The sequence below is a fragment of the Neoarius graeffei genome, chromosome 9 (assembly GCF_027579695.1).
Source record: "Neoarius graeffei isolate fNeoGra1 chromosome 9, fNeoGra1.pri, whole genome shotgun sequence".
In the NCBI taxonomy this organism is placed as follows: domain Eukaryota; kingdom Metazoa; phylum Chordata; class Actinopteri; order Siluriformes; family Ariidae; genus Neoarius; species Neoarius graeffei.
This window is the reverse complement of record NC_083577.1, coordinates 41038606-41065751: the sequence shown is the minus strand read 5'-3', so window position 1 is coordinate 41065751 and position 27146 is coordinate 41038606. Positions and strand designations below refer to the sequence as shown.

Genomic DNA, 27146 nt, shown 5'->3' with positions numbered 1-27146 from the left:
CAGTCTTTAGTGCCCTCTTCTGGAGCTAACATGGATGAAAACATTGCTTCATGTTGTCTCACAAAATGTCTCACACCTGGTTATCTTTACCCCTCCATAGGCTAAGGCTTTCCGGAAATTTTTGCCCATGTTTGACCGAGTGTTGGTGGAGCGGTTAGCAGCAGAGACTGTGACGAAAGGAGGCATCATGATTCCAGAAAAGTCCCAAGGCAAAGTGCTGCAGGCCACAGTGGTGGCTGTGGGACCTGGAACCGCCACCAAGGTGTTTATTACCACAGAAATGTTACTTTTGTATGTGTTTTTGTGTTTGGAGATGTTAATCATAATTACTTTTTTTTGTCAGAATGGAACTGTAACACCGGTTAGTGTGAAAGTTGGAGAGAAAGTTTTACTACCGGAATATGGAGGCACGAAAGTGGTTCTCGATGAGAAGGTACAGTTTTCCTGTATTGTGATAAATTTGTGATAATTTTATTGTGCTTGAAAACATTCATAAACCCTGTCCTAATTTTATATTTTCAATTGTAGGACTATTTTCTGTTCCGGGATGCAGATATTCTTGGAAAATATGTTGAGTAAGCCCTGGTAGTGTCTGTTATAACCACACTTGTCCCCGAGGAGTGGCTGCTTCTTTTTTTTTTTTTTTCTTTCTATGTTGTCAATTGTAAATAATTATGATCATACTTTGTTATATTAATAAAGTGAATTTGGGGGAAACTTGATGTCTTGTCTGATTTTGAAACTATATAAATGTGCTGTGAGATTGAATCATATTCAGGAGATCAGCCTGGTTAATGCTATGGTTAGGAGTCCGGTGATGGTGTATTACTGGTTTAGTTTAATGCAACTTTTATCTTGTAGTCTCCTATTGTACACTGTCAGAAATAGGGGTACGGTTGGAGTCCATTTCTGTTCCCCAAGGTACAGTCTACACTAATGTACACCTAGGGCTCTTTTTTTGGATCTCAAGGTAACGGTGTCCGAAAAGGTACTTATTTGTACCCTTTATATACTGCTTGGGAAGGTACTGCCCCAGTGACAAGCCACTGTACCCCTAAAGCTACAATAATGTACTTTATTTTCTGAGTGTAGTGTATATGCTTGGAGAACACACAGGTCATATTTGGGTTCTTTTATAAATACTTTATTAGTCCACTTTGATATGAGGCCAAAATGCTTCGCAGCCATATTATACAGCTGCACTATAACATTTCAATTTTTTTTTTTTTGGCAGATAGATGGATGGATTTATTAAGGTAAAAATTACACGCAAGTCGGACAATGTAATAACGTACAATTGAATTAAATACATGAAGCTAAAACCAAAGATAGCACAACAAAGTGTACAACTCTTATTTCCATTGTGGTCCTAAGAAAAGTTTCAAGATGGTGCTATGGTGACTGTTTAATAATGGAATTAAGTGTATTATCAATACTAAATTTGCACAAACGGCACTAAGAAGAATTAGAATTAAAACAAAAAACCCCAGGGCGGCACGGTGGTGTAGTGGTTAGCGCTGTCGCCTCACAGCAAGAAGGTCCGGGTTCGAGCCCCGTGGCCAGCGAGGGCCTTTCTGTGCGGAGTTTGCATGTTCTCCCCATGTCCGTGTGGGTTTCCTCCGGGTGCTCCAGTTTCCTCCACAGTCCAAAGACATGCAGGTTAGGTTAACTGGTGACTCTAAATTGACCGTAGGTGTGAATGTGAGTGTGAATGGTTGTCTGTGTCTATGTGTCAGCCCTGTGATGACTTGGCGACTTGTCCAGGGTGTACCCCGCCTTTCGCCCAGAGTCAGCTTCGATAGGCTCCAGCTTGCCTGCGACCCTGTAGAACAGGATAAAGCGGCTAGAGCTAATGAGATGAGACAAAAAAAATCACACTGTTAGGGACTGCCACAGCAGATCTGTTCTGCCTATTTGATTTGGCATGGTTTTTATACTGGATGTGCTTCCTGATACAACCCTCCCCAGTCTAACCGGCACTAATTATGCACTGGCTTGTGCAATCGCAGTGGCTGGGTATTTTACCTAATCTCCATGTCTTTGAACTGTGCGGGAAACTGGAGCACCAGGAGCAAGCCCACGCAGATATGGAGAGAACATGCAAACTCCACACAGAAGGGCCCCTGTCGAGTGTGAGGTTCCAACCCAGAACCTTCTTGCTGTGAGGTGATGGTTCTAACCACTGCACCACCACGCCGCCCACTATAACATATTTCTAATAAAACTTTTAAAAGAAAGATGTTCAATTTACACATTTCAGGTAACTAATAGCAGGCTGCTGTGATGCTCTTACCACCCAGGAGTTTCATTTTCCTGTAATGGCACATTCCAAAGTGTTTTCTTATAGCATTCTTTTGTACTAAGTTTATTTTATTTGTTCACCATAATTGAAAAATAGTGATTAAAATGGGGTGGCACGGTGGTGTAGTGGTAGACAAGTAGTTATTACATGCATAACAATTAAATGTGAGGATATGGTATGGCGGCAGCACGGTGGTGTAGTAGTTAGCACTGTCACCTCGCAGCAAGAAGGTTCTGGGTTTGAGCCAAGCGGCTGATAGGGGTCTTTCTGTGTGGGGTTTGCATGTTCTCCCCGTGTCTGTGTGGGTTTCCTCCGGTTTCCCCCACAGTCCAAAGACATGCGATTATGTTAATGTGGGGCAGCCTTGGGCTGAAGTCAAGTTTATTTGTATAGTGCTTTTAACAATAAACATATGTGCCCTTGAGCAAAGCACCGACCCCCCAACTACTCCTCGCGCACTGTAGTATAGCTGCCCACTGCTCTGGGTATGTGTGTGTGCATGCGTGTATTCACTGCTTCAGATGGGTTAAATGCAGAGGACGAATTTCACTGTGCTTGAGTGTGCACGTGACAAATAAAGACGGCGGCTTCTTAAAAAAACAACTGGAAGATAATCTATTGTATAACAATAATACACAACTGTTTTAGATTACTGCATATTGATTTTTTTTTATGAATTAACATGGGCTGACTCCTTGAAATTAACATTGGATTGTTCCTCCACCATAGGTACCAAGCATCTGCATAAAACATGAATAAGAAATTGTGTCTCCATGAACTCAGAGGCATGTTGTGATGAGGCCAGTACTGAGTTCAATTAGTGTCTGGTTTGTTTGCTCTTATTGAGTATCCCAGATGGTCTGAATTTTCAACTGCTTACATTTTTTCACTTGAAGCTTTTATTACTTGAATTTTTAACCTAAAATTTCAAGACTTGATTTTCATATTGGGCAGCACGGTGGTGTAGTGGTTAGCACTGTCGTTTCACAGCAAGAAGGTTCTGGGTTCGAGCCGAGCGGCCGGCGAGGGCCTTTCTGTGTGGAGTTTGCATGTTCTCTCCGTGTCTGCGTGGGTTTCCTCCGGGTGCTCCGGTTTCTCCAAAGACATGCAGGTTAGGATAATTGGTGGTTCTAAATTGACCATAGGTGTGAATGTGAGTGTGAATGGTTGGTTGTCTCTGTGTCAGCCCTGCGATGACCTGGCGACTTGTCCAGGGTGTACCCTGCCTCTCGCCCATAGTCAGCTGGGATAGGCTCCAGCTTGCCTGCGACCCTGTAGAACAGGATAAGCGGCTACAGATGATGGATGGATTTTCTTATTGTTGAACTGAGAACCAATATATTCAAAAAATCTCGAGTCACCCTGAAAATTTTCAATCACATCACAATTCCACATTTTAAAAAAAAAAAGCAAATTCAGGTTCAGATTGTGATGACTCAAGAGCCTGGTGTGTGTGAAAATCCCAAATCAGCAGTTTTTGAAAGACTTAAAACAGCCTATCTGGCATCAACAGCCATGCCACAGAGATCACACCTTTTCCCGATTCTGATGTTTGACGTGAACATTAACTGAAGCTCTTAACCTGTAGCTGCATGATTTTATGCATTGTGCTGCTGCCACATGATTGGCTGATTGGGTAATTGCATGAATGAGAAGATGTGCTGGAATAGGGCAGGTGTTCCTATTAAACTTTGGACACACTTTTCAGTTAACAGTTGTGCCTTGTCAAAAGTTAACTAGTGGAATTTCTTGCCTTCTTAATGCGTTTAAGATCACACATCACACATCACATTATCTCTAGCCGCTTTATCCTTCTACAGGGTCGCAGGCAAGCTGGAGCCTATCCCAGCTGACTACGGGCGAAAGGCGGGGTACACCCTGGACAAGTCGCCAGGTCATCACAGGGCTGACACATAGACACAGACAACCATTCACACTCACATTCACACCTACGGTCAATTTAGAGTCACCAGTTAACCTAACCTGCATGTCTTTGGACTGTGGGGGAAACCGGAGCACCCGGAGGAAACCCACGCGGACACGGGGAGAACATGCAAACTCCACACAGAAAGGCCCTCGCCGGACCCGGGGTTCGAACCCAGGACCTTCTTGCTGTGAGGCGACAGCGCTAACCACTACACCACCGTGCCGCCCTGCGTTTAAGATGAAACAGTAAATAGTAAATAATAATACAGTAAATAGCCCTATTTGACAACTGTAGTAATCCATATTATGTCAAGAACCGCTCAACTAAGTAAAGAGAAATGACATCCATCATTAATTTAAGACATGAAGTGTATTTTAAAGGTGCTGACTGCAAAGTTGAATGCTGGGCAAAATGTTCTATTTCTATTGCTGTTGGAGTTTCAAGATGTTTCGCTGCTGCATACACCGTATATCCTATGTGTAAATGTTTTGCCCAGATAAAATGTGTCCCACACTTTACGATTCCGGAGATCGCCGAAACAAGTGAGCAACAATATCATGTGACCACCATAGGGCATTTGACCTACTTTTAACCAAAACAAGTCAGCAAACATGGCAGACTCTGCTCTCCCGCCAGCGGAAAAGAAAAGGATGAGTGCAGAAAAAGAAAAGAAAAATGAGTGCAACTGCAAGACAGAGCAAGGTTCTATGTTTGACGTAATTTTTCTGGACAGATAACTAAGTCATTCTAGCTAGTGCTTAGCTATCTTAGCCTTAGAATGCATGGGCTTGATTCCACAGTAGCGAGTATGGAGTTACACACCTAATGTTTTGATCTTACAGAGAAAGAAATGATAGCACAAAAGCTGTAACAGAGAAAAGATATATTCGTCTGATCTATTCGCAAACGTCAACCACAAATTACATCCCTGCGACTCAAAACTCTCTATGACCTGGATGACTGAGAATCTTCACAGTCAGTCACAAGTTAACCTAACCTGCATGTCTTTGGACTGTGGGGGAAACCGGAGCACCCGGAGGAAACCCACGTGGACAACATGCAAACTCCACACAGAAAGGCCCTCGCTGGGCGCGGGGCTCAAACCCGGACTTTCTTGCTGTGAGGCGACAGCACTAACCACTACACCACCGTGCTGCCTGACTGGTACATATATACAGTGTGTATATATATATATATATATATATATATATATATATATATATATATTGCCTTCCATAATTATTGGCACCCCTTGTAAAGGTTTGTAAAAAGTTATTTATTTATTATTTTTAATCCACTTGTTGAAGTCACTTCATTTCACACTGAAAAAAAAGAGAAAAATCCAACCTTTAATTGGAACAAATTTAGGTAAAAAGATTTTTTAGGTAGGTGGCATGGTGGTGTAGTGGTTAGCACTGTCACCTCACAGCAAGAAGGTCCTGGGTTTGAGCCCAGTGGCCGGTGAGGGCCTTTCTGTGTGGAGTTTGCATGTTCTCCCCATGCGGGTTTCCTCCAGGTGCTCTGGTTTCCCCCACAGTCTAAAGACATGCAGGTTAGGTTAACTGGTGACTCTAAATTGACCGTAGGTGTGAATGTGAGTGAATATGCTTGTTTGTCTCTGTGTCAGCCCTGTGATGACCTGGCGACTTGTCCAGGGTGTACCCCGCCTCTCGCCCATAGTCAGCTGAGATAGGCTCCAGCTTGCCTGCGACTCTGTAGAACAGAATAAGTGGCTACAGATAATGGATGGATGAAATTTTTTAGGTAAAAAGATAAATCCCTCATCAATAAATAAATACTGTATTTTCAACAACAACAACAACAACAACAAAAAAAAAGCATGTTCCATTATTATTGGCACCCCTGGAAATGATAGTGAGCACAATGTAACTGAAGCATGTTTCCCATTTCAACTGTACATTTTTGAGTTGATTGGTGTGTCGAGGAAATTTCAAGCTGTAATCCATTAGTTTACAGGCAGGAATATATCGTGGAAATGTTATTGGGCTTTCAGTGATTTCTTTTTTCTGTAGCAGAATAAATGGTACTACATACAAAACAAGAATCTGGTGCACAAGTTTGAAATATATTTTCATTAATAACTTAATTATATGTTTACTGTACATAAATACCACAGTATTATACAGAAAACGTGGCCTTTTTCATTCTCTCATGTTCAGAAAACAGTAAAACCGATTGTGGGCGCCATGTTACAGGGAGTTTGAGCCCCAGGTCCAGAGCAATGCTGTGTTTAGCATTAATGTTTTGAAATGTTTATCAGGGTACAACTGGGGAGCCTCAGGGATGTCCCTTAAAGAATTTATATTGCACTGATAAGATCAGTTTTACATTATGGCTGTATTGTGTATCTTTCAGCATCTAAGACATTGCTTCATGAACTCAATAGAATGCAGGCTAAAAGTCTGAGGATATGTTGTGGCGCATTTAGAACTTCTTCCATACCAGCGTTGCAAGTAGAATCAGGAGAAATGCCCTTAAGCGTCAGACGTCTTAAGTTGAGTATGGCTTACTGGATTAATTTAAATGGACATGAGGCATCACACCCTACTAAAAAAGTTCTCAATGAGTGGAGTATGGTAGATCCCAGATTTGTAGCTTTGGATGGGACGGTAACAAATTAGCAAATCAATTGGGAATAGATGATATCATTTGTAGCATGTCTGTGCCCCTGGTAACAACTCCACTTTGGTTGTTTTGCTCCCCTACGGTGATCATGGAAGCCAAAGAGAGAGCTAAGTCTGGAGGAGCGTATCAGAACGTAGAGCAATATTTAGGAAGCAGGTACTATAATACAACACAGGTTTATACAGATGCATCTTAAGATTCAGAGGGTAAAACAGGTATTGCAGTTTATATCCCTGATTACAAAATCTCCATTAAAAAGAGAACGTCAGATCATCTGTCCATATTTGCAGCTGAAATGACAGCCATTATTATTGCATTACAGCGGATAGAAGAAGCTAGGCCCCCTAAAGCAGTTATTTGTTCTGATTCTATGTCATCTCTCACATCCATTCAAAGTGGAGACTCATCATGCTGACAGGACTTCTCATCTCATCTCATTATCTCTAGCCGCTTTATCCTTCTACAGGGTCGCAGGCAAGCTGGAGCCTATCCCAGCTGACTACGGGCGAAAGGCGGGGTACACCCTGGACAAGTCGCCAGGTCATCACAGGGCTGACACATAGACACAGACAACCATTCACACTCACATTCATACCTACGGTCAATTTAGAGTCACCAATTAACCTAACCTGCATGTCTTTGGACTGTGGGGGAAACCGGAGCACCCGGAGGAAACCCACGTGGACACAGGGAGAACATGCAAACTCCACACAGAAAGGCCCTCGCCAGCCACGGGGCTCGAACCCGGACCTTCTTGCTGTGAGGCGACAGCGCTAACCACTACACCACCGTGCCGCCCTAATTCCAAGTCTAAACATTCAAAAAGATTATAAAATCTCAAACGGTACTATCTTTAGAGCTGAGTTAATAGCAATTACAAAAGATTTGGAACTTCTCATTGATAAATCTCTCCCTCAAAGTGTGATATTTTCTGACTCCTTGTCTGTCCTTCAAAAAATTCAAAAGGAAGATAATTATATAGAATTATTAGATTTCCGATATCTTATGTATCAGTTTAAACTTATGGGTGATGAGGTTGTTCTTTGTTGGATTCCAGCTCATGTGGGTATTATTATAGGAAATGAAATGGCTGATAAATTGGCCAAAAGATCAGTAAATATATATATGTTATTTACCAGCTGGGAGGTCTGTATCGTGAAATACCGTGACCGAGGTCTTGAAAGTACTGAGCGAGGCCCTCTGGGCCGAGGTCAGTATTCAAGGCCGAGGTCATGGTATTTCACCATGCGGACCGACCTTAAGCTGGTAAATAATATATTTATTTTTTTCTTTACCAAATTTTAAAAGAAAACGAGAGCACCCGAAAGGGAAAACCGAGCCAAGGCGAGGCGAGCCGCCATTTTGAATCCTCGTTCACGGCTGTAATGCAAATTGCTTCCTCCTCGGTATACAAGTGCACTTCCATGGCAGGAAAAAAACTAAATTTTGCCGCCTATGTAGTCCCCTATTTATACAAAATTGAGTCATTCAGGATTCAGCCATGTTTTTGCTCGGCGTTAGCAAATTACAGGTTTTTAGCTTTCTCCTGAAATGTTTTCTTTTATTTCTTCTTCCTCAGGGTAGTAAAACTCGCTTTCGCTGTGAAGACTGTCATTATCGCTATCCATGCTGTAAAATTAATGCTATTCTCCTGAGAAATGCTGGCAAAAATTTATAAGATTTTTGATAATCTTATAAATAAATCTTATAAAAAAGATAAATGTTGACAAAAATTGCCACTATGTTTGTTGTTGTTGTGAACGAGCGAGTCGCCAGAGGTCCATAACCGGGGTCCGTAACTGGGGTCCATACCGTAGGATACGGACCCGCTTGCCAGCCAATCAGAATGCAGGATTTGATGGAAACTGGACTGCGAAAAAAATAAAACCTATTATGAGATTCATTACCCTTTTACCACTGCTGATATAACAAAACATATCAAACATGTTATTTTTACAATATGGCAAGACAGATGGGATAACTCTCAAAGTGGTAGATCCTTCTACCAACTAGAACCAAATATTACCACACATACTGACAAAAACAGAAACAAACAAAGGATAATTACAAGACTTAGATTTGGAAAATGTCTACTTAATGATACACTATTTCTTTTTTTTCTTTAAAAAAAACCCTCCAATCAATGCACAACTTGTGGTGTAAAAGAAAATGTCATACATTTGCTTCTAGATTGCATCAAATATCCAAACTTTCATGATAAAAAAAGAGAAATAAACAATTAGAATTAATATTAAAAATTTACTGCTACATAAAGAATTTTATGATGACATTTATAGGTTTATTATTGGAAAAGAAATAAAAATTTAATTTTGGAAAAAAGAAACTCGCATTGGGCGGCACGGTGGTGTAGTGGTTAGCGCTGTCGCCTCACAGCAAGAAGGTCCGGGTTCGAGCCCCGTGTCCGGCGAGGGCCTTTCTGTGTGGAGTTTGCATGTTCTCCCCGTGTCCGCGTGGGTTTCCTCCGGGTGCTCCGGTTTCCCCCACAGTCCAAAGACATGCAGGTTAGGTTAACTGGTGACTCTAAATTGAGCGTAGGTGTGAATGTGAGTGTGAATGGTTGTCTGTGTCTATGTGTCAGCCCTGTGATGACCTGGCGACTTGTTCAGGGCCTTGTACAGGCGAAAGGCCCCGCCTTTCGCCTGTAGTCAGCTGGGATAGGCTCCAGCTTGCCTGCGACCCTGTAGAACAGGATAAAGCGGCTACAGATAGTGAGATGAGAAACTTGTATTTAATGTGTGTGCCCGGTCACAATATGAGAACTAGCAGTTCCAATACTTATGAGACGCCAAATCACTTCGAGTGGGAGCTGCTGAGCGCTGGTAGTACCAGGGCCGATCGCTAGAGGCGCACACACGCCATTAAGTCGGTCGAGATGGTCATGGCGGAGGGGACAACCGTTCTGAGGAGGAACAGACCGGGCACCAAGGCGAAGGTACACCACTTCCGGCCGGCGCTTCATTTAGATTAACTATTTAACCAAGAGAATATTCATGTAATTTGACCTTACTGAAGGCAGAGTCATGGGTGGCTTGTCTGAGAGCCTGAAACACGGGCTCGCTAGCGTTAGCAGGCTAATGAGTGGGTTTGTTCGAATCCCTGGCAGTGGACGCTGAACTCAGGGGCTTCCCCCACTCCCTTTCCCAACCGGGCTCTCAGAGTGACGAGTCAGTTCTCTTTATTTCATCAGATTCAACACTTTTTTTTATTAATTTTTTGCGGTAGCCAGTTAGCTGAATACTAACTGTAAATAAACAGACAAACATTACATTAATGGCATTTAGCAGACGCTCTATCTATCCGGAGTGACGTACAACAGACCCAGAGCAGCCTGGGGGGCAGTTGAGGTGGGGTGTCTTGCTCAAGGCCACTTCAGCCATTCTTACTGGTCTAGGGAATCGAACCAGTAGCCTTTTGGTCCCAAAGCTGCTTAGATTAGATAGAACTTTATTGATCCCTTTGGGCAGGGTCCCTTAGGGAAATTAAGATTCCAGCAGCATCATTACAGGATAAATAGAAAATAGAGAAAAAACTTCTAGATAAATAAAATAAAATATTTACATATAAAAAGAATAAGATATGGGGAGGGCAGCACGGTGGTGTACTGGTTAGCGCTGTCGTCTCACAGCAAGAAGGTCTGGGTTCGAGCCCCGTGGCCGGCAAGGGCCTTTCTGTGTGGAGTTTGCATGTTCTCCCCGTGGGTTTCCTCCGAGTGCTCCGGTTTCCCCCAAAGACATGCAGGTTAGGTTAACTGGTGACTCTAAATTGACCGTAGGTGTGAATGGTTGTCTGTGTCCATGTGTCAGCCCTGTGATGACCTGGCGACTTGTCCAGGGTGTACCCCGCCTTTCGCCCGTAGTCAGCTGGGATAGGCTCCAGCTTGCCTGCGACCCTGTAGAACAGGATAAAGCGGCTAGAGATGATGAGATGAGATGAGAAGATATGGGGAAGAGAGGAAGGGGCCAGCAGGAGAGATATTGAAAGAAAGAAAGCACAACTTTATTCATCACACACTTGTGAAATTTCTGCATTTAACCCATCTGAAGCAGTGAACACACACACATACCCAGAGCAGTGGGCAGCCATGCTAACAGCACCCGGGAAGCAGTCGAGAGTTCGGTGCCTCGCTCAAAGACACCTCAGCCCAAGGCCGTCCCATATTGCACATTGTCCAGTATTGCTTATTGTTAGGCTAGGCTACTGCTCCTTCCCGCCCTCTGTCCTCCTGTTACCCCTCCTCTGACCATTAGGCCCTGACAGATATCTCATTGGTCACAGACTAAGACGTACTCATTAAAGTGCATATCACGGGTAAATTCAGGAGTAAGATCAATGTAATTCTCCTATTTTATATTAAACTTTGGTCAAATATCTGTCTCATTTTGTGCAATTTTTTTTTTACCTTGCGCAATACCAGAAAAATTCAGTTGAAATCAGGCCATTTGAGGCGAATTGGTCCGCCTCTGAAAAAACTTGGCATTTGGATTTCCTGCCAAACATTGATTTTCATGACATCACGCGCGGGACGCCTCCTTCTGAATCCTACGTCAGTGCTGGTTTATGAGAAAATGACCGTATTATTTACATCCCCGGTGTTGTCTCCGTCGTCTTCATTACTTGAATCATCATCAAATCCAAACAGATGAAGCCCCAATTCTGACATCTCATTATATTCTTCATCCAAAGGTGAAGTAACGTTGTGCTCAGGTGACAATTGTGGTCTACACAGGCTGTGCACTGAAACCGTGCAAAGCTCTCGCAGCCTGCTGGCGCTTCCACAGGTGATGTTACGAATCTGGCTCCAGACTCCCTTGGGATTTTTCCAGATGCGTTTTGTTAATTTATTTTTTTCTGCTGTAGACAGATGGCCTTGTGCAAAATTACCCTTCTGGATGAGTGTGCAAAGGGACATACTTTCATATAAAAGAAAACCTAAATTGGTCCAGGATATGCACTTTAAAGCCAGTATCTCACTGGGCTGTGACAAATTACGAACATCATTCGCGAGAGAGTTTCAAAAGTGTCTTGAAACATTCGCGGGGCTTCTCAATTTCCTCGCATGAGTCGCAAAGTGTCGCTCCTTCATCGCTGAAATCTTGAACATGTTCAAAAAACTTGTGCGACAAACTTTCTCTTGAAATAGCCACAAACGCGTCGCTGGTGTCGCAAAGCCGTTACGACCCCTTCTCAAGTCGGTTTCCGTGAGACAGGAAGTGCGAGTGTATCTCACTAGGCTGCGACAGCCTGCGACTAGTTGGAGACACAACAATTGTGATAAAATATGCAAATATCAATTCAGTGTGATTCCAAGTGAAAATTGTTGCTAATTCGCATATTTTATCGCAATTGTTGTGTCTCCAACTAGTCGCAGGGTGTCGCAGCCCAGCGAGATACTGGCTTAAGAAAGAAAGAACAACTTTATTCATCACACACTTGTGAAATTCCTCTCTGCATTTAACCCGTCTGAAGCAGTGAAAACACACATACCCAGAGCAGTGGGCAGCCACTAACAGCGACCGGGGAGCAGTTGGGAGTTAGATGCCTCGCTCAAGGCCACCTCAGCCCATATTAACCTAACTGCATGTCTTTGGACTGTGGGGGAAACCGGAGTACCCGGAGGAAACCCACACAGACACGGGGAGAACATGCAAACTCCACACAGAAAGGCCCCTGTCAGCCTTCTTGCTGTGAGGTGACCATGCTAACGACTTACACCACCGTGCCGCCCTACGTTACATTACGTTATGGGCATTTAGCAGACATGTTTATCCAAAGCAGGGCAGCACGGTTAGCACTGTTGGTTCACAGCAAGAAGGTCCTGGGTTCGAGCCCAGCGTCCAACAAGGGCCTTTTTGTGTGGAGTTTGCATGTTCTCCCCGTGTCTGCGTGGGTTTCCTCCAGATGCTCCGGTTTCCCCCACAGTCCAAAGACATGCAGGTTAGGTTAATTGGTGGCTCTAAATTGACTGTAGGTGTGAGTGTGAATGGTTGTTTGTCTCTGTGTCAGCACTGCGATGACCTGGCGACTTGTCCAGGGTGTACCCTGCCTCTCACCCATAGTCAGCTGGGATAGGCTCCAGCTTGCCTGCGACCCTGTGCAGGATAAGCGGTTACAGGTAATGGATGTATGGATGGATGGATCTTATCCAGAGCTCAGGGACAGAGTGTTCAACTGTAGGGAACTGACAAAAGAAACCAAACTTGAAGTGTATAACCAGTGTGTTATTCCAGTATTGATGTACGGAAGTGAGAGCTGGACTTTATACCATCAAGTCAAAAGTCTAAGAACTATCCAGCAACGACATCTTAGATCCATTCTCAAGATTAAATGGGATGACTACATCACAAAATGATGAAGTTCTAGAGCGTGCTAAGATTGAAGCCGTACTAATCAGGAACAAAGTGTGTTGGGTGGGACATGTTGCATGCCTGCTGGATGACTGGTCAGTCAAAGCACTACTCTCTTGTGAACTTGCGGAAGGTTCCAGAAAGATCAGTCGCCCTTTTCTTTGGTACAGAGATACTATCAAGGATATCCTGAGACGTGGTGACACACTGCACACATGGAAGGATACTGTAACTAATGCCATGTACACACGTAGCCGGGTATTTTTAAAACCGAACATTTTCCCCCCCTCCGTTTATAAAAATGTTTTATCCACACCACCTCGTCTTCGAAAAAAATCCCTTCCACACATAACCGAACATCTGCGTTTTCAATCACATTCATAAGCATTCCCAACCTGTAGATGGCTATTTCCCCAAATCCTACCCCCTAATCACATCGCCTGTGCTCTTGGAGCAGTAGTTGGGCTTCTAAAATTAAACATGTAAATAGCACCTGCACAATAATTAACGCTTTCAAGGCACTACTCCGATCCATTACTCTTTAGCTAGCTGCACACTACGCCGATTTTCAGCGTACCGAGCCAACTGAAGTCGCGAGTCAGGCGTAAAGACTAGTTTTCGATGGTACCGACTCGTCTCACAGCCGATTCGAAAAACTAATCGGGAGCCAGACTGATCGGCGAGAGTCGCTAGCAATAGCCAATCATATCTTTCACATATAACACGTGACATCATTAAACACAATTTCTAGCGCGAGAAATACGTGTTGGTAGCACCTAATGCAGGTATATACTGTAATTCCATAGACTGAAGCTTTATCCATAGACACAGTGGGCTGGAAAGCCACTCTGCTCAAGTTGTGTGGCTGAATTCCAAATCGCTTTAACTCCCCTATATAAGTGCACTATTTAAGGTTGGGAATAATAGCTCATGCAGCCTAGATAGTGCGCTACATATTCCGTGTTGTGTCATTTGTAATTCAGCCTGTAGCATCTTCAAGTGTTGGATTTAACAGTAACTATATCCAATAGCCAATCACAAAGCTATTAAGTTGTCACGTGTCGCTTCAATCGCGACTGCACTCGTCAACAGTCGGGAGTCGGCTCTGAAATGGGTCGGTTCGGTACCGCGTGGATCGCCGTGGTGTGCGGCTAGCTTAAGTCCATGCTTAATCTGGCTTCTGCAGTAAACAAAGGTCGCACGTTTGACGTCAGGGCAGATTTGTTGTCATTTTTTTGGCGCAGATTGTGACGTTCTAAAACGCAAAACTCCGGTTATCTCTGTCTACACGAAAAGGAATACACGGAGTTTTCAAAAATCTTCACTTTGCCCGGAGTTTTTTTAAATATTCGTTTTTGATGTGTTTTCATGTGGATGACAGGCCAAAACGTAGAAAAATATCTTCGATTTAGCAGATACCCGGCTACGTGTGGACGGGGTCTAAGAGGCCAGAATGGCGGAAGTGCATGTGCAACATATCCAAAAAGATAGACATCGACAGGAAGGAAGATACAAAAGAAGTCAAGCATCACAAGAAGAGTGTTTTGATAGGAAAGGACATCAAGTGAATTATTTAATGAATTGTCTATCACTGATAGATCAACTGACTTTTATCACAATTACATATCTATTTACCACATCTCTTGACATTCCTCTTGGAATTTGTGTTTACCCGTATTGGGTCAAAGGCGTATTGGTTGGTTATCCAGAGCAGCCTGGAGAACATTTGGGAGTAAGGCTGGTCCAGGGACTTGAGCCCATGACCTTTTGGTCCCAAAACTGCTTCTCTAACCTTTAAGCCATGGCTTTACATTAAAATGTGTCCTCAGTTATTACATGATTTGCTTTTAATTATGTCTTAATATATCACCACCCTTCAGATTTCTTCCAAGTACGTTTCTTGTTCACTCTGGAGCATGTAATCTTAGAGTTTTCTCCACTTTGACAGGACTTCTACAGTTGGCCTGATGAATCTTTTGAGGAGATGGACAGCACGCTGGCAGTGCAACAGGTGGGAGCTGCTCAACACTAAACATTTAACGTCTACGTTTATAGAACTTCACTTATGGTGCAGACTTGCTTATACAGTGCTCAGCGTAAATGAGTGCACCCCCTTTGAAAAGCAACATTTTAAACAATATCTCAATGAACTAAAACAATTTCCAAAATGTTGAAAAGACAAAGTTTAATATAACATCTATTTAACTTATAACGTGAAAGTAAGGTTAATAATATAACTTAGATTACACATTTTTCAGTTTTACTCAAATTAGGGTGGTGCAAAAATGAGTACACCCCACAACAAAAACTACTACATCCAGTACTTTGTATGGCCTCCATGATTTTTAATGACAGCACCAAGTCTTCTAGGCATGGAATGAACAAGTTGGCGACATTTTGCAATATCGATCTTTTTCCATTCTTCAACAATGACCTCTTTTAGTGACTGGATGCTGGATGGAGAGTGATGCTCAACTTGTCTCTTCAGAATTGCCGAAAGAAAATAAATTTCTTTACACCACAAAGGTGAAGGCTACAAGAAGATCAGCAAAGCTTTACTTATCAGTCAGAATACTGTAGCAAAAGTGGTACAAAAATTTAAGAAAGATGGAACTGCAGCCATCTCACAGAGACGTCCAGGTCGTCCATGGAAGTTAACACCTCGACAGGAGCGTCTTCTGATTAGAAGGGTTGAAGAAAATCGGCATGCAAGTTCACTGCAGTTATCTAAACAAATACAACCCCGATTCCAAAAAAGTTGGGACAAAGTACAAATTGTAAATAAAAACAGAATGCAATAATTTACAAATCTCAAAAACTGATATTGTATTCACAATAGAACATAGACAACATATCAAATGTCGAAAGTGAGACGTTTTGAAATTTTATGCCAAATATTGGCTCATTTGAAATTTCATGACAGCAACACATCTCAAAAAAGTTGGGACAGGGCCAATAAGAGGCTGGAAAAGATAAAGGTACAAAAAAGAAACAGCTGGAGGACCAAATTGCAACTCATTAGGTCAATTGGCAATAGGTCATTAACATGACTGGGTATAAAAAGAGCATCTTGGAGTGGCAGCAGCTCTCAGAAGTAAAGATGGGAAGAGGATCACCAATCCCCCTAATTCTGCGCCGACAAATAGTGGAGCAATATCAGAAAGGAGTTCGACAGTGTAAAATTGCAAAGAGTTTGAACATATCATCATCTACAGTGCATAATATCATCAAAAGATTCAGAGAATCTGGAAGAATCTCTGTGCGTAAGGGTCAAGGCCGGAAAACCATACTGGGTGCCCGTGATCTTCGGGTCCTTAGACGGCACTGCATCACATACAGGCATGATTCTGTATTGGAAATCACAAAATGAGCTCAGGAATATTTCCAGAGAACATTATCTGTGAACACAATTCACCGTGCCATCCGTCGTTGCCAGCTAAAACTCTATAGATCAAAGAAGAAGCTGTATCTAAACATGATCCAGAAGCGCAGATGTCTTCTCTGGGCCAAGGCTCATTTAAAATGGACTGTGGGAAAGTGGAAAACTGTTCTGTGGTCAGACGAATCAAAATTTGAAGTTCTTTATGGAAATCAGGGACGCCGTGTCATTCGGACTAAAGAGGAGAAGGACGACCCAAGTTGTTATCAGCGCTCAGTTCAGAAGCCTGCATCTCTGATGGTATGGGGTTGCATTAGTGCGTGTGGCATGGGCAGCTTACACATCTGGAAAGACACCATCAATGCTGAAAGGTATATCCAGGTTCTAGAGCAACATATGCTCCCATCCAGACGACGTCTCTTTCAGGGAAGACCTTGCATTTTCCAACATGACAATGCCAAACCACATACTGCATCAATTACAGCATCATGGCTGCGTAGAAGAAGGGTCCGGGTACTGAACTGGCCAGCCTGCAGTCCAGATCTTTCACCCATAGAAAACATTTGGCGCATCATAAAATGGAAGATACGACAAAAAAGACCTAAGACAGCTGAGCAACTAGAATCCTACATTAGACAAGAATGGGTTAACATTCCTATCCCTAAACTTGAGCAACTTGTCTCCTCAGTCCCCAGACGTTTACAGACTGTTGTAAAGAGAAAAGGGGATGTCTCACAGTGGTAAACATGGCCTTGTCCCAACTTTGAGATGTGTTGTCATGAAATTTAAAAATCACCTAATTTTTCTCTTTAAATGATACATTTTCTCAGTTTAAACATTTGATATGCCATCTATGTTCTATTCTGAATAAAATATGGAATTTTGAAACTTCCACATCATTGCATTCCGTTTTTATTTACAATTTGTACTTTGTCCCAACTTTTTTGGAATTGGGGTTGTAGAAAGCCAAACTGGCGTGACTATTTCCCGTGACACAATACGGCGTACACTGCAGAGGAATGGCATGCATGGATGCCGTCCACGAAAAAAGCCCGCCTAGAGTTTGCCAGGGCCTGTGCTGACAAATATGAAGTCTACTGGGACTCTATACTCTGGAGTGATGAGACCATGATAAATGTTTTTGGAACTGATGGCTTCAAAACTGTATGGCGTCGCAAAGGTGAGGAATACAAAGAAAAATGCATGGCGCCTACAGTGAAACATGGTGGTGGCAGTGTACTTATGTGGGGCTGCATGAGTGCTGCTGGTGTCGGAGAGCTGCATTTCACTGATGGCATCATGAATTCACAGACATATTGCTCTATACCAGAGGTGGGCAAACTACGGCCCGCGGGCCACATCCGGCCCGTTGGCGTTTTTAATCCAGCCCGCGGAAGACAATCATATAAACACGATTGAGCAGATCTATAAACTATAAGCGTCAGTGTTATCACGTAGACAGGTGTTCTAGAGATCCGTCTTTCCAGTCAGTCGTATTCACGCGAGATTACATTTGCAGAGTGGTGCAGCGCGTGCCATGGAAGTCATTCTGGCGCCCATGCCACTGATGATCTCGAGAACACAGGATAAAACTTTACAATGAGTGGTCCTAAAAAAAGAAAAGTGGACAGTGAGTGCAGGGTGTTCAATAAATAATGGATAACTAAATATTTTTTTGCTGAAGTCCGATCAAAGGCTGTATGCCTTATTTGCAAAGAAACTGTTGCAGTTTTAAAGGAATATAACATCAAACGGCACTTTTCCTCCAAGCATGCTAATTATGCTAACAACCAGTCAGCGCAAGCACGGACGAATACAGCTGAGCGGTTGCTGAGTGAATGTGAGTATTAACACTCTCCTTTTAAAACTATGTTGGAGCTGTAATAAGATGGTAGTCACATGTTTACAGACATAATAATATAAAAAGTATAACTCTTAGTAATTTTGGTTGTCGTGGGTGGCTGCTGTAGTGCTGGTGTTTGTTTTTAAGTACCATGTGCTTTTGGGTGTCTGCTCCGCCCCTCATTTATGTCCCTGTCTGCTATTATAGGTGTATTATGAGCAGCTGACCTTGCTTCTGCTTATATCTGTTCCTGGACTTTTGCCTGTGGAGGTTATTCTGATCTATGAGTGGCCTTTTGGAATATGAAAACCTGTTTGGAACCTGTGTTTTGATTTTTTGAGGACTGGAAATATTTCAGTGAGTGACTTTGAACCTGAAAACCAGTTTGGAGTTTTTTTGCTTTCTTGAGCCGTTTTGTTTGATTTTGTGGGCTGGATGGATCCAGTGCCAAACCACTGAACTGCAAACATGTTTGCATGGTGTGGTACCCAAACTGTTGAACTGCAAACATTTTGGAATGGTGTGGTACCTCTCCTACTAATGGTGGTTGGTTGTACTGGCAGGCTGGAAGTGGATGGTTAAAAAAAATATATATATATATACACTCAGGTGTAAATCTACAAGTTCAGTGAAATGTACAAAAATGATATGTACTGATATGTAATTTAGTTCAATTTAATGATATGCAATTTAGTTGCATGTATAAAATGATACAAATATACAAATACACTGGCATCCTACTCATCCTGGCAGCTCAAAGATGTAATTTAAGAATTAAGTGTGCTACTTTTCTTACTGTCACATGTGTGTATTACTTTTCTGGATGGATCCAGTGCCAATCTATTGAACTGCAAGCATTTTTCTGCTCTGCCTTTGTTGACTGAGAACTAAAATAAATGTCAATCTGATCTGCATTTGGGTCTCTGTCAGTGAAGGCCTTACAATAACACTAAAGGTTTTCCGGTTTATGTACGATATGTATGAATTTGGTGTTGGCCCGGCCCGCCTGGCAAATTTCAAAAGTCAATGTGGCTCCTGAGCCAAAAAATTTGCCCACCCCTGCTCTATACTGAAAGAGAAGATGCTACCATCACTCCGTGCCCTTGGCCGTCGTGCACTTTTCCAACACGACAATGATCCTAAACACACATCTAAGGCCACTGTTGGATTTCTGAAGAAGAACAGGGTGAAAGTGATTCAGTGGCCAAGTATGTCTCCTGATCTGAACCCAATCGAACACCTATGGGGAATTCTGAAGAGACAAGTTGAGCATCACTCTCCATCCAGCATCCAGTCACTAAAAGAGGTAATTGTTGAAGAATGGAAAAAGATTGATGTTGCAAAATGTCACCAACTTGTTCATTCCATGCCTAGAAGACTTGGTGCGGCCATTAAAAATCATGGAGGCCATACAAAGTACTAGATGGAGTAGTTTTTGTTGTGGGGTGTACTCATTTTTGCACCACCCTAATTTGAGTAAAACTGAAAAATGTGTAATCCAAGTTTATATTATTAACCTTACTTTCACGTTATAAGTTAAACAGATGTTATATTAAACTTTCTTTTCAACATTTTGGAAATTTTGTGTTCATTGAGATATTGTTTAAAATGTTACTTTTCAAAAGGGGGTGTACTCATTTACGCTGAGCACTGTAAGTGAGGGATGTACACTATACTACGAAAAAGTTGTGGACACCTGATCACACCCGTATGTGCTTTTTGAACATATAATTCCAGGTTTAGTCCCCATTTGCTGTTATTATTAACCTCCACTCTTCCGGGAAGGCGTTCCACTAGATTTTGGAACATGGCTGTGGGGATTTGTTCATTCAGCCACAAGAGTATTAGTGAGTTCAGGTAGTGATGTTGGGTGAGGAGGTCGGCGGTGCAGTCAGCTTTCCAGTTCATCCAAAGGTGTTCAGTAGGGTGGAGGTCAGGACTCTCAGGTTCTTCGACTCCAGGCTTGGCAAATCATGTCTTCCTGGAGCTTGCTTTGTGCAGAGGAGCATTGTCATGCTGGCATATGTTTGGGCCTCTTATTTCTAATGAAGGGAAATTGTAATGTTACACCATACAAAGACATCCTGTACAATTATGTGCTTCCTACTTTGTGGCAACAGTTTGGGGACCCACAACATATTGGTGTAGAACTTAAGGCCTGATTTGACTTTTGTGCTTGGACCCCTAAATATAATTTTTTTGATAATGTGAGTTGTAGTTTACACCCCTGCAACAAAATCTATCAGTCGATAGATAATTAACTAACTAGCCAGCTAGCAAACCTTGGACTTCCTGGACTCCTGGGTGTCCCTGGATCCCAGTTGGAAAACCTTGGCGTTAGAAGGTGTGGATTAATTTTATATACCGGCATGACTTGGACAGTAGTTCTGGCTGTAACATGAAAGATATGTTTCTATAAATGTACTTGCGGTGTAATGTTATTGGTTTTTATTGTAACAGGGAATGGCATTCATAATCTGGGCCTAATAATAAACAGGTCTTTAAAAAAAATCTCAACAAAGAAAAGCAAAAACGATTGATTATGGTGACACTTTCTGTGGGGACACAATATTTCAGGAAGGAGTCTACAATGTCGTCGTTTGCTAATAGTCCGGGGTAAACCTGTTGCTTTTTTTTTTTAATGTTTTCAGTCATGGGAGCAATTTCTCTACAAAGTGCAGCATTTTTTTCTCTTATTAATTTCAAGAGAAAAAGTGAGCGAACAGCCGTTTATAACTGTTATAAAGGAAATAACAGAAACTAAACATCCCATGACCTTTAATATAATCTGTAGTATTATACCAGGTGGGTGGAGCACAGAAGCACGGCAGGTCAGAACTGAGTTCTCAATAACTCTATTTTCCACTTTTTAGCTTTTATACGTTCACTCACACTCACACACACACACACACACGTGTTCTGGTCAGGAGAGCTCCCTTCCTCTGCTCTCCTCTTATAGGGCGCGGTCACTGGGGAAGACACACAAACACGTTAATTCCTGTCAGGTGCAGTGATTCTGCCACTTACCTTCCCTGACTCCATCCTCCATTCACAGACCGACGCTTGACCATGCCCCCACTGCCACATGCCCCCACCGCCCGACTCAGGCCGGGGAGCCGTCCGGCCTGCAGCCGACCCCCCCGACGGGAGAGGAAATCCACCACGACCATCTGCGCCCCCGGCCTGTGGACCACCTCGAACTTAAATGGCTGGAGTGCCAGATATCAACGGGTGATCCGCGCATTGGCATCCTTCATGCGGTGGAGCTACTGCAGGGGCGCGTGGTCCGACCAGAGGGTGAAAGGGTGCCCCAGCAGGTAGTGGTGGAGGGCGAGGACCGCCCACTTGATGGCAAGGCATTCCTTCTCTATGGTGCTGTACCTGCCCTCGTGCACCGACAGCTTGCGGCTGATGTACAGCACTGGACGGTCCTCCCCCTCCTGGGACAGAACAGCCCTCTGTCCGATGCATCTGTCTGCAAAACAAAGGGGAGAGAAAAGTCAGGGGAGTGTAATAGTGGCCCCTCACACAGTGCAGCCTTTACCTTAGAGAAAGCCTGCTCGCATTGCTCCGTCCACTGGACCGGATCTGGTGCCCCCTTTTTTAGTGAGATCAGTCAGCGGGCTGGTGACATCCGAATAATTAGGTATAAACCTACGATAGTAGCCAGCCCGCCCCAGGAACTGTCTCGCCCCCTTTTTGGTCTTGGGCCTCGAGCAGGCCGCAATCACTGCTGTCTTATTGATTTGGGGACGCACCTGCCCATTGCCCAAGTGGAAGCCCAGATACCGTACTTCCACCCGCCCAATCGCACACTTCTTCGGGTTGGCTGTGAGCCCCGCTCGCCTCAGCGACCCAAGGACGGCCCTTAGGTGTTCTAGGTGCCGCGGCCAGTCATTACTATAATGTCGTCCAGGTATGCAGCCACATAGGTGGCGTGGGGGCGGAGGACCCTATCCATAAGCCACTGGAACATAGCAGGTGCCCCAAACAGCCCAAAAGGAAGTGTGATGAACTGGTGTAAGCCAAACGGTGCGGAAAAGGCCGTTTTCTCTCGGGATAGCGGAGTCAAGGGGATCTGCCAATATCCCTTTGTCAAATCCAGTGTCGCATAAAAGCGAGCCATGCCTAGTCGATCGAGCAACTCGTCAATACGAGGCATTGGGTACGCATTAAACTCAGATACTGCGTTGACTTTTCTATAGTTCACACAGAACCGGACCGACCCGTCAGCCTTGGGAACCAAGACCACCGGGCTGCTCCAGTCACTGTGGGACTCCTCGACGATGCCCATTTCGAGCATGGCCTCGAGTTCTTCCTGAACCACCTTTTTCTTGCGTTCGGGCAGTCTGTAAGGGCGGCTGCATGCTACTACCCCCGGGGGCGTCTCAATGTGGTGTTCTATGAGGTGGGTGCGGCCGGGTAGGGGCGAGAACACATCAGAAAATTCTGTTTGCAACTGGGCTACCTCCGTGAGCTGGGTCGGGGAGAGGTGGTCTCCACAGGGGACCAGAGCGGTGGGCGATGTCAATTTTCCCTTTTGAACCTTCGGCCCCAGCTCCGCCTTCTCTGGAACCACCAACACCACGGGGACCTCCTCGTTCCAAAGTTTTAACAGATTGAGGTGGTAAATCTGTAATGCCCCACCCCTGTCCGTTCACCTCACCCCATAGTCAACGTCCCCAACTCGCTGTGTGACCTCAAAGGGTCCTTGCCACCTGCCGATTAATTTGAAGCTTGACGTGGGCAACAACACGAGTACTTTATCTCCCAGTGTGAATTCCCTAAGGCGCGTGCCCCTGTCGTACAGACGGACTTGACGTTCTTGGGCCTGCTGCAGATTCTCCTGGGTTAAGTGCGCGAGGGTGTGGAGTTTGGCGCGTAGGTCGATAACGTACTGAATTTCATTTTTACTTGTTGAAGGCCCCTCCTCCCAATTTTCATGCAGCACATCTAGAATGCCACGTGGCTTATGCCCATATAATAATTTGAACGGGGAGAACCCCGTGGAGGCTTGTGGGACTTCTCGCACTGCGAATAACAGGGGCTCGAGCCATTTATCCCAGTTGCGTGCGTCCTCGCTTACAAATTTTTTAATTATGTTTTTGAGGGTGCAGTTGAACTGTTCGACTAAGCCATCCGTTTGTGGGTGATAAACGCTGGTGCAGATAGGCTTAATTCCCAGTAACCCATACAGTTCGTGCAGTGTGCGTGACAAACATAGTGCCTTGATCAGTCAGAATCTCTGGGGATTCCGACTCAGGAGATGAAGAGTGCTTCCGCAATACTATGTGCTGAGATATTGCGAAGAGGCACTGCTTCCGGATATCGCTTTGCATAGTCCACCAGAACTAAAATAAAGCAATATCCTCGTGTTGACCGATCTAATGGCCCGACAAGATCCATCCCAATTCTTTCGAACGGGGTCTCGATTAATGGCAGAGGGCGCAAAGGCGCTTTTGGAATGGCCACTGGATTTACTAACTGGCATTCGTGGCACGCCGTACACCACCTATGGACATCACTGCGAATCCCTGGCCAATAGAACCGGGCCATTATTCGGGCTAGTGTCTTATCCTGCCCTAAGTGTCTGGCCATGGGATTGAAGTGAGCCGCCTGGAATATAGATTCCCGATGGCTCTTTGGGATCAAAAGTTGTGTTATCGGCTCCTTAGTCTGAGTGTCCTGTGTCACTCAGTATAATCCATCTTTAAAAATGGAGAAATAGGGGAAGGACGGGGTGGTGTTTGGCTGGAGCGTTTGAAAATCGATTGCTCTTACTTGGTCAAACGCATGCCGCAGTCTCGTTTCGCGACTGCTCTAACGGGAAATCTGCGAGGGATTCCCCGAGAGAGGGAGGAGGAGCCTGCTACTCCTCACTCTGACGCGGCGATGACGTGGATGGCTCTGTGACAGCTGCTCCCGCCAAAGCCACACTGGGACCTCCCCCCGCCAAATTATGGCAGGCCCCACTCTTCGCTAAATGTCATTAATTCCCTGAATCCCGGCCAATCAGTCCCCAAAATTATCACGTGGGTAAGGCGAGGATTAACTGCTGCCTGTACTCTAAATTTCTCCCCTCGAAATAGAATGTGGACCGACACTAAAGGATAGTTGTGAACATCCCCGTGCACACACAACACCTTCACCAATTGTGCTCTCCCCAATGTCTCGTCTTGCACCAGGCTTTGGTGGATTGAGGTCTGATTACAGCCGGAGTCCACCAAAGCCTGATGCGTATCCCCTTGAATACTCACCAGTATGCGATATGCTTCGGCCTGATCAAGGGCGGTCCCTGGCGCGTCGGGGATCTGGACCACCGCGCCCACCTCCAAGCACTGATGCTGGAGGTTCCCCGCAGCGCCAGCATACCGGTCCAGGCTCGCTCTCTGCACCGGTGTTCCGGAGATCACTCACTTGGGGGGGGGGGACACAGACACGGAAGTAGGAAACGGTAGGACACCGTGGGTGCGGCGGGCCGGCTGGGGTGGAGCCGGCCCCCGCCTCCGTGGTGGGGGAATGGGGTGAGGACGAGGAACAGAAGGGGGGGGGGGGGGGGGGAGAGAGAGGGGAGACATGCTGTCCTGCCATCGGAACGGACGCCATATGGTCCTCCGCTAGCTCGATGGCCTGATCCAGCGATGCCGGGTGATGGCACTGGACCCACTCTGCTGTTCCTTCCGGAAGTCGAGCGACAAATTACTCTAGCGCCACCAGATCGATGATTCCCTCGGCGTTGCGGTTGTCGGCCCTTAGCCACTGCCGGCAGGCGTCCCGGAGTTGCTGGCCAAACGCGAACGGCCGGCCGACTTCCTCCAGGCACAACGCGCAGAAGTGCTGTCGCTGCTGCTCCGGGGTGCGACCCACGCGCTGGAGGACGGCCCTGCGGAGGTCCGCGTAGACCAGCCGGCTGTCGGCGGGGAACTGTAGCGCGGCCAGCTGTGCCTCGCCTGTTAGCAGGGGGAGGAGGCGCGCCGGGTGCTGTTCCACCGGCCAACCCCACGCCTTGGCTGCCTGCTCGAAAAGAGCGAGGAAGGCTTCGGGGTCGTCCTGCAGACTCATCTTTGTTAGGGTGAGGTGGGGAGGGTCCGCGGCGGTGGTGATCGGGGTCCCTGCCAATGTGAGCAGGTGCCGGAACGCCTGGCGATCTTCCTGTTGCGCCAGCACCAGGGCTTCGAAGCATTGTTCTTGCTCCTTCTGGAGGGCGATCAGCGCCTGGTGCTGGCTCTGTTGGGCCGTGGCGAGGGCATGGACCAGGTCCTGGAAGGGGGAGGACTCCATGTGGCCGTTCCCTTCTGCACTGTCCCGGGTTTCGGCACCACTGTAGTATTATACCAGGTGGGTGGAGCACAGAAGCACGGCAGGCCAGAACTGAGTTCTCAATAACTCTTATTTTCCACTTTTCAGCTTTTATACGTTTGCTCATATACACACACACACACACACACACACACACACACACGTGTTCTGGTTAGGAGAGCTCCCTTCCTCTGCTCTCCCTCTCCTCTTATAGGGCGTGATCACTGGGGAAGACACAAACACAGGTTAATTCCCATCAGGTGCAGTGATTCTACCACTTACCTTCCCTGACTCCGCCCTCCATTCACAGACCGCCGCTTGACCACGCCCCCGCTGCCACAATCAAACTGATTAAAAAAAAAAAAAGTATGGCATTCTTTAATGAATATTTTTTCTGCTGACGGTTAATGGCATAAGAGGAATAAAATACTTCAGGATGTGCTTTTAAAGAAAAATAAATCAACAGGCTAGTAACACGAATCATTGTCCTATAACCACGCTTGCTTTATGCTGCTCTTTATGTCTGTGTTAAGATGTAGCAAAGTGATGAGTCTCTGTTGTGACCTTAGTATATCCAGCAAAACATTCGCTCGGACTGCTCCAACATCGAGAAGATCTTGGAGCCTCCTGAAGGACAGGATGAGGGAGTGTGGAAGTACGAACATCTCAGGTAACTTTCATTTTTATCGGAACACAGTCAAACAGTGATGTGATGGCGGCGTATGACAAATTTAGACACGTCATGTTCTGTTCAGTTACACAGTATGAGGGCAAGTCAAAAAGTTCTAAGACAAATTGAAAAAAAATCTTTATGAAAATAAAAGCTATTTCTCTACATATCCTCCATTTAAGTCTAAACACTTCTGCAAGCGACGTTTCCATCAGAGAATTCCTTCTTTGTATTCCTTTTTTTTAAAAATTCCTTTTGAAATTATAACCTTTGTCTTAGAACTTTTTGACTTACCCTCGTATATGTGCTTGATTGCATGCTGTTGAGTCTCAAGTATGCATGCTACAGACCTCAGAGTCTTATTTCTTTTCTCTTAGTGATATTGAATTTTTGTTTTTCTTTTTAAGGCAATTTTGTTTGGAACTCAATGGCTTGGCTGTTAAACTCCAGGTAATCTCCAGGTGTTGTTTGAACACTGTATAAATTAGTACTCCGTGCTCAGGTACTGCACACACTGTTAAAATAGTGGCACTACCCATGTTGACCCAATTTTGTGCCTTCGTATACTGAGAAATCCTCCCTCTCTTTCCCATTTCACGGTTTGTTCTTGCAATTTGTGCGGGCAGAGCGAGTGCCACCCAGACACGTGTACACAGATGACTGCCACCGAGCAGTGGATCTTTCTTTGTGCTGCCCACAAGACTCCAAAAGAAGT

The 27146-nt window shown here is 44.8% G+C and overlaps 1 protein-coding gene across 3 annotated transcripts in view; it reads left to right on the top strand.

Annotated features, from left to right (window-relative positions):
• Positions 1-27146, top strand: part of LOC132891681 (MOB-like protein phocein) — a 34320-nt gene that overhangs the window by 3022 nt on the left and 4152 nt on the right. Inside the window, exons 2-6 of one of the 3 annotated variants that reach the window (XM_060929496.1) lie at positions 101-262; positions 15189-15251; positions 26331-26431; positions 26839-26881; positions 27058-27144. In XM_060929496.1, coding sequence (XP_060785479.1) covers positions 101-262; positions 15189-15251; positions 26331-26431; positions 26839-26881; positions 27058-27144 — 456 coding nt within the window. Of the gene's footprint in view, positions 1-100; positions 263-343; positions 434-528; positions 718-9734; positions 9829-15188; positions 15252-26330; positions 26432-26838; positions 26882-27057; positions 27145-27146 lie in introns of those variants that run through there. The other 2 variants (XM_060929493.1, XM_060929495.1) reach the window with 2 other exon arrangements.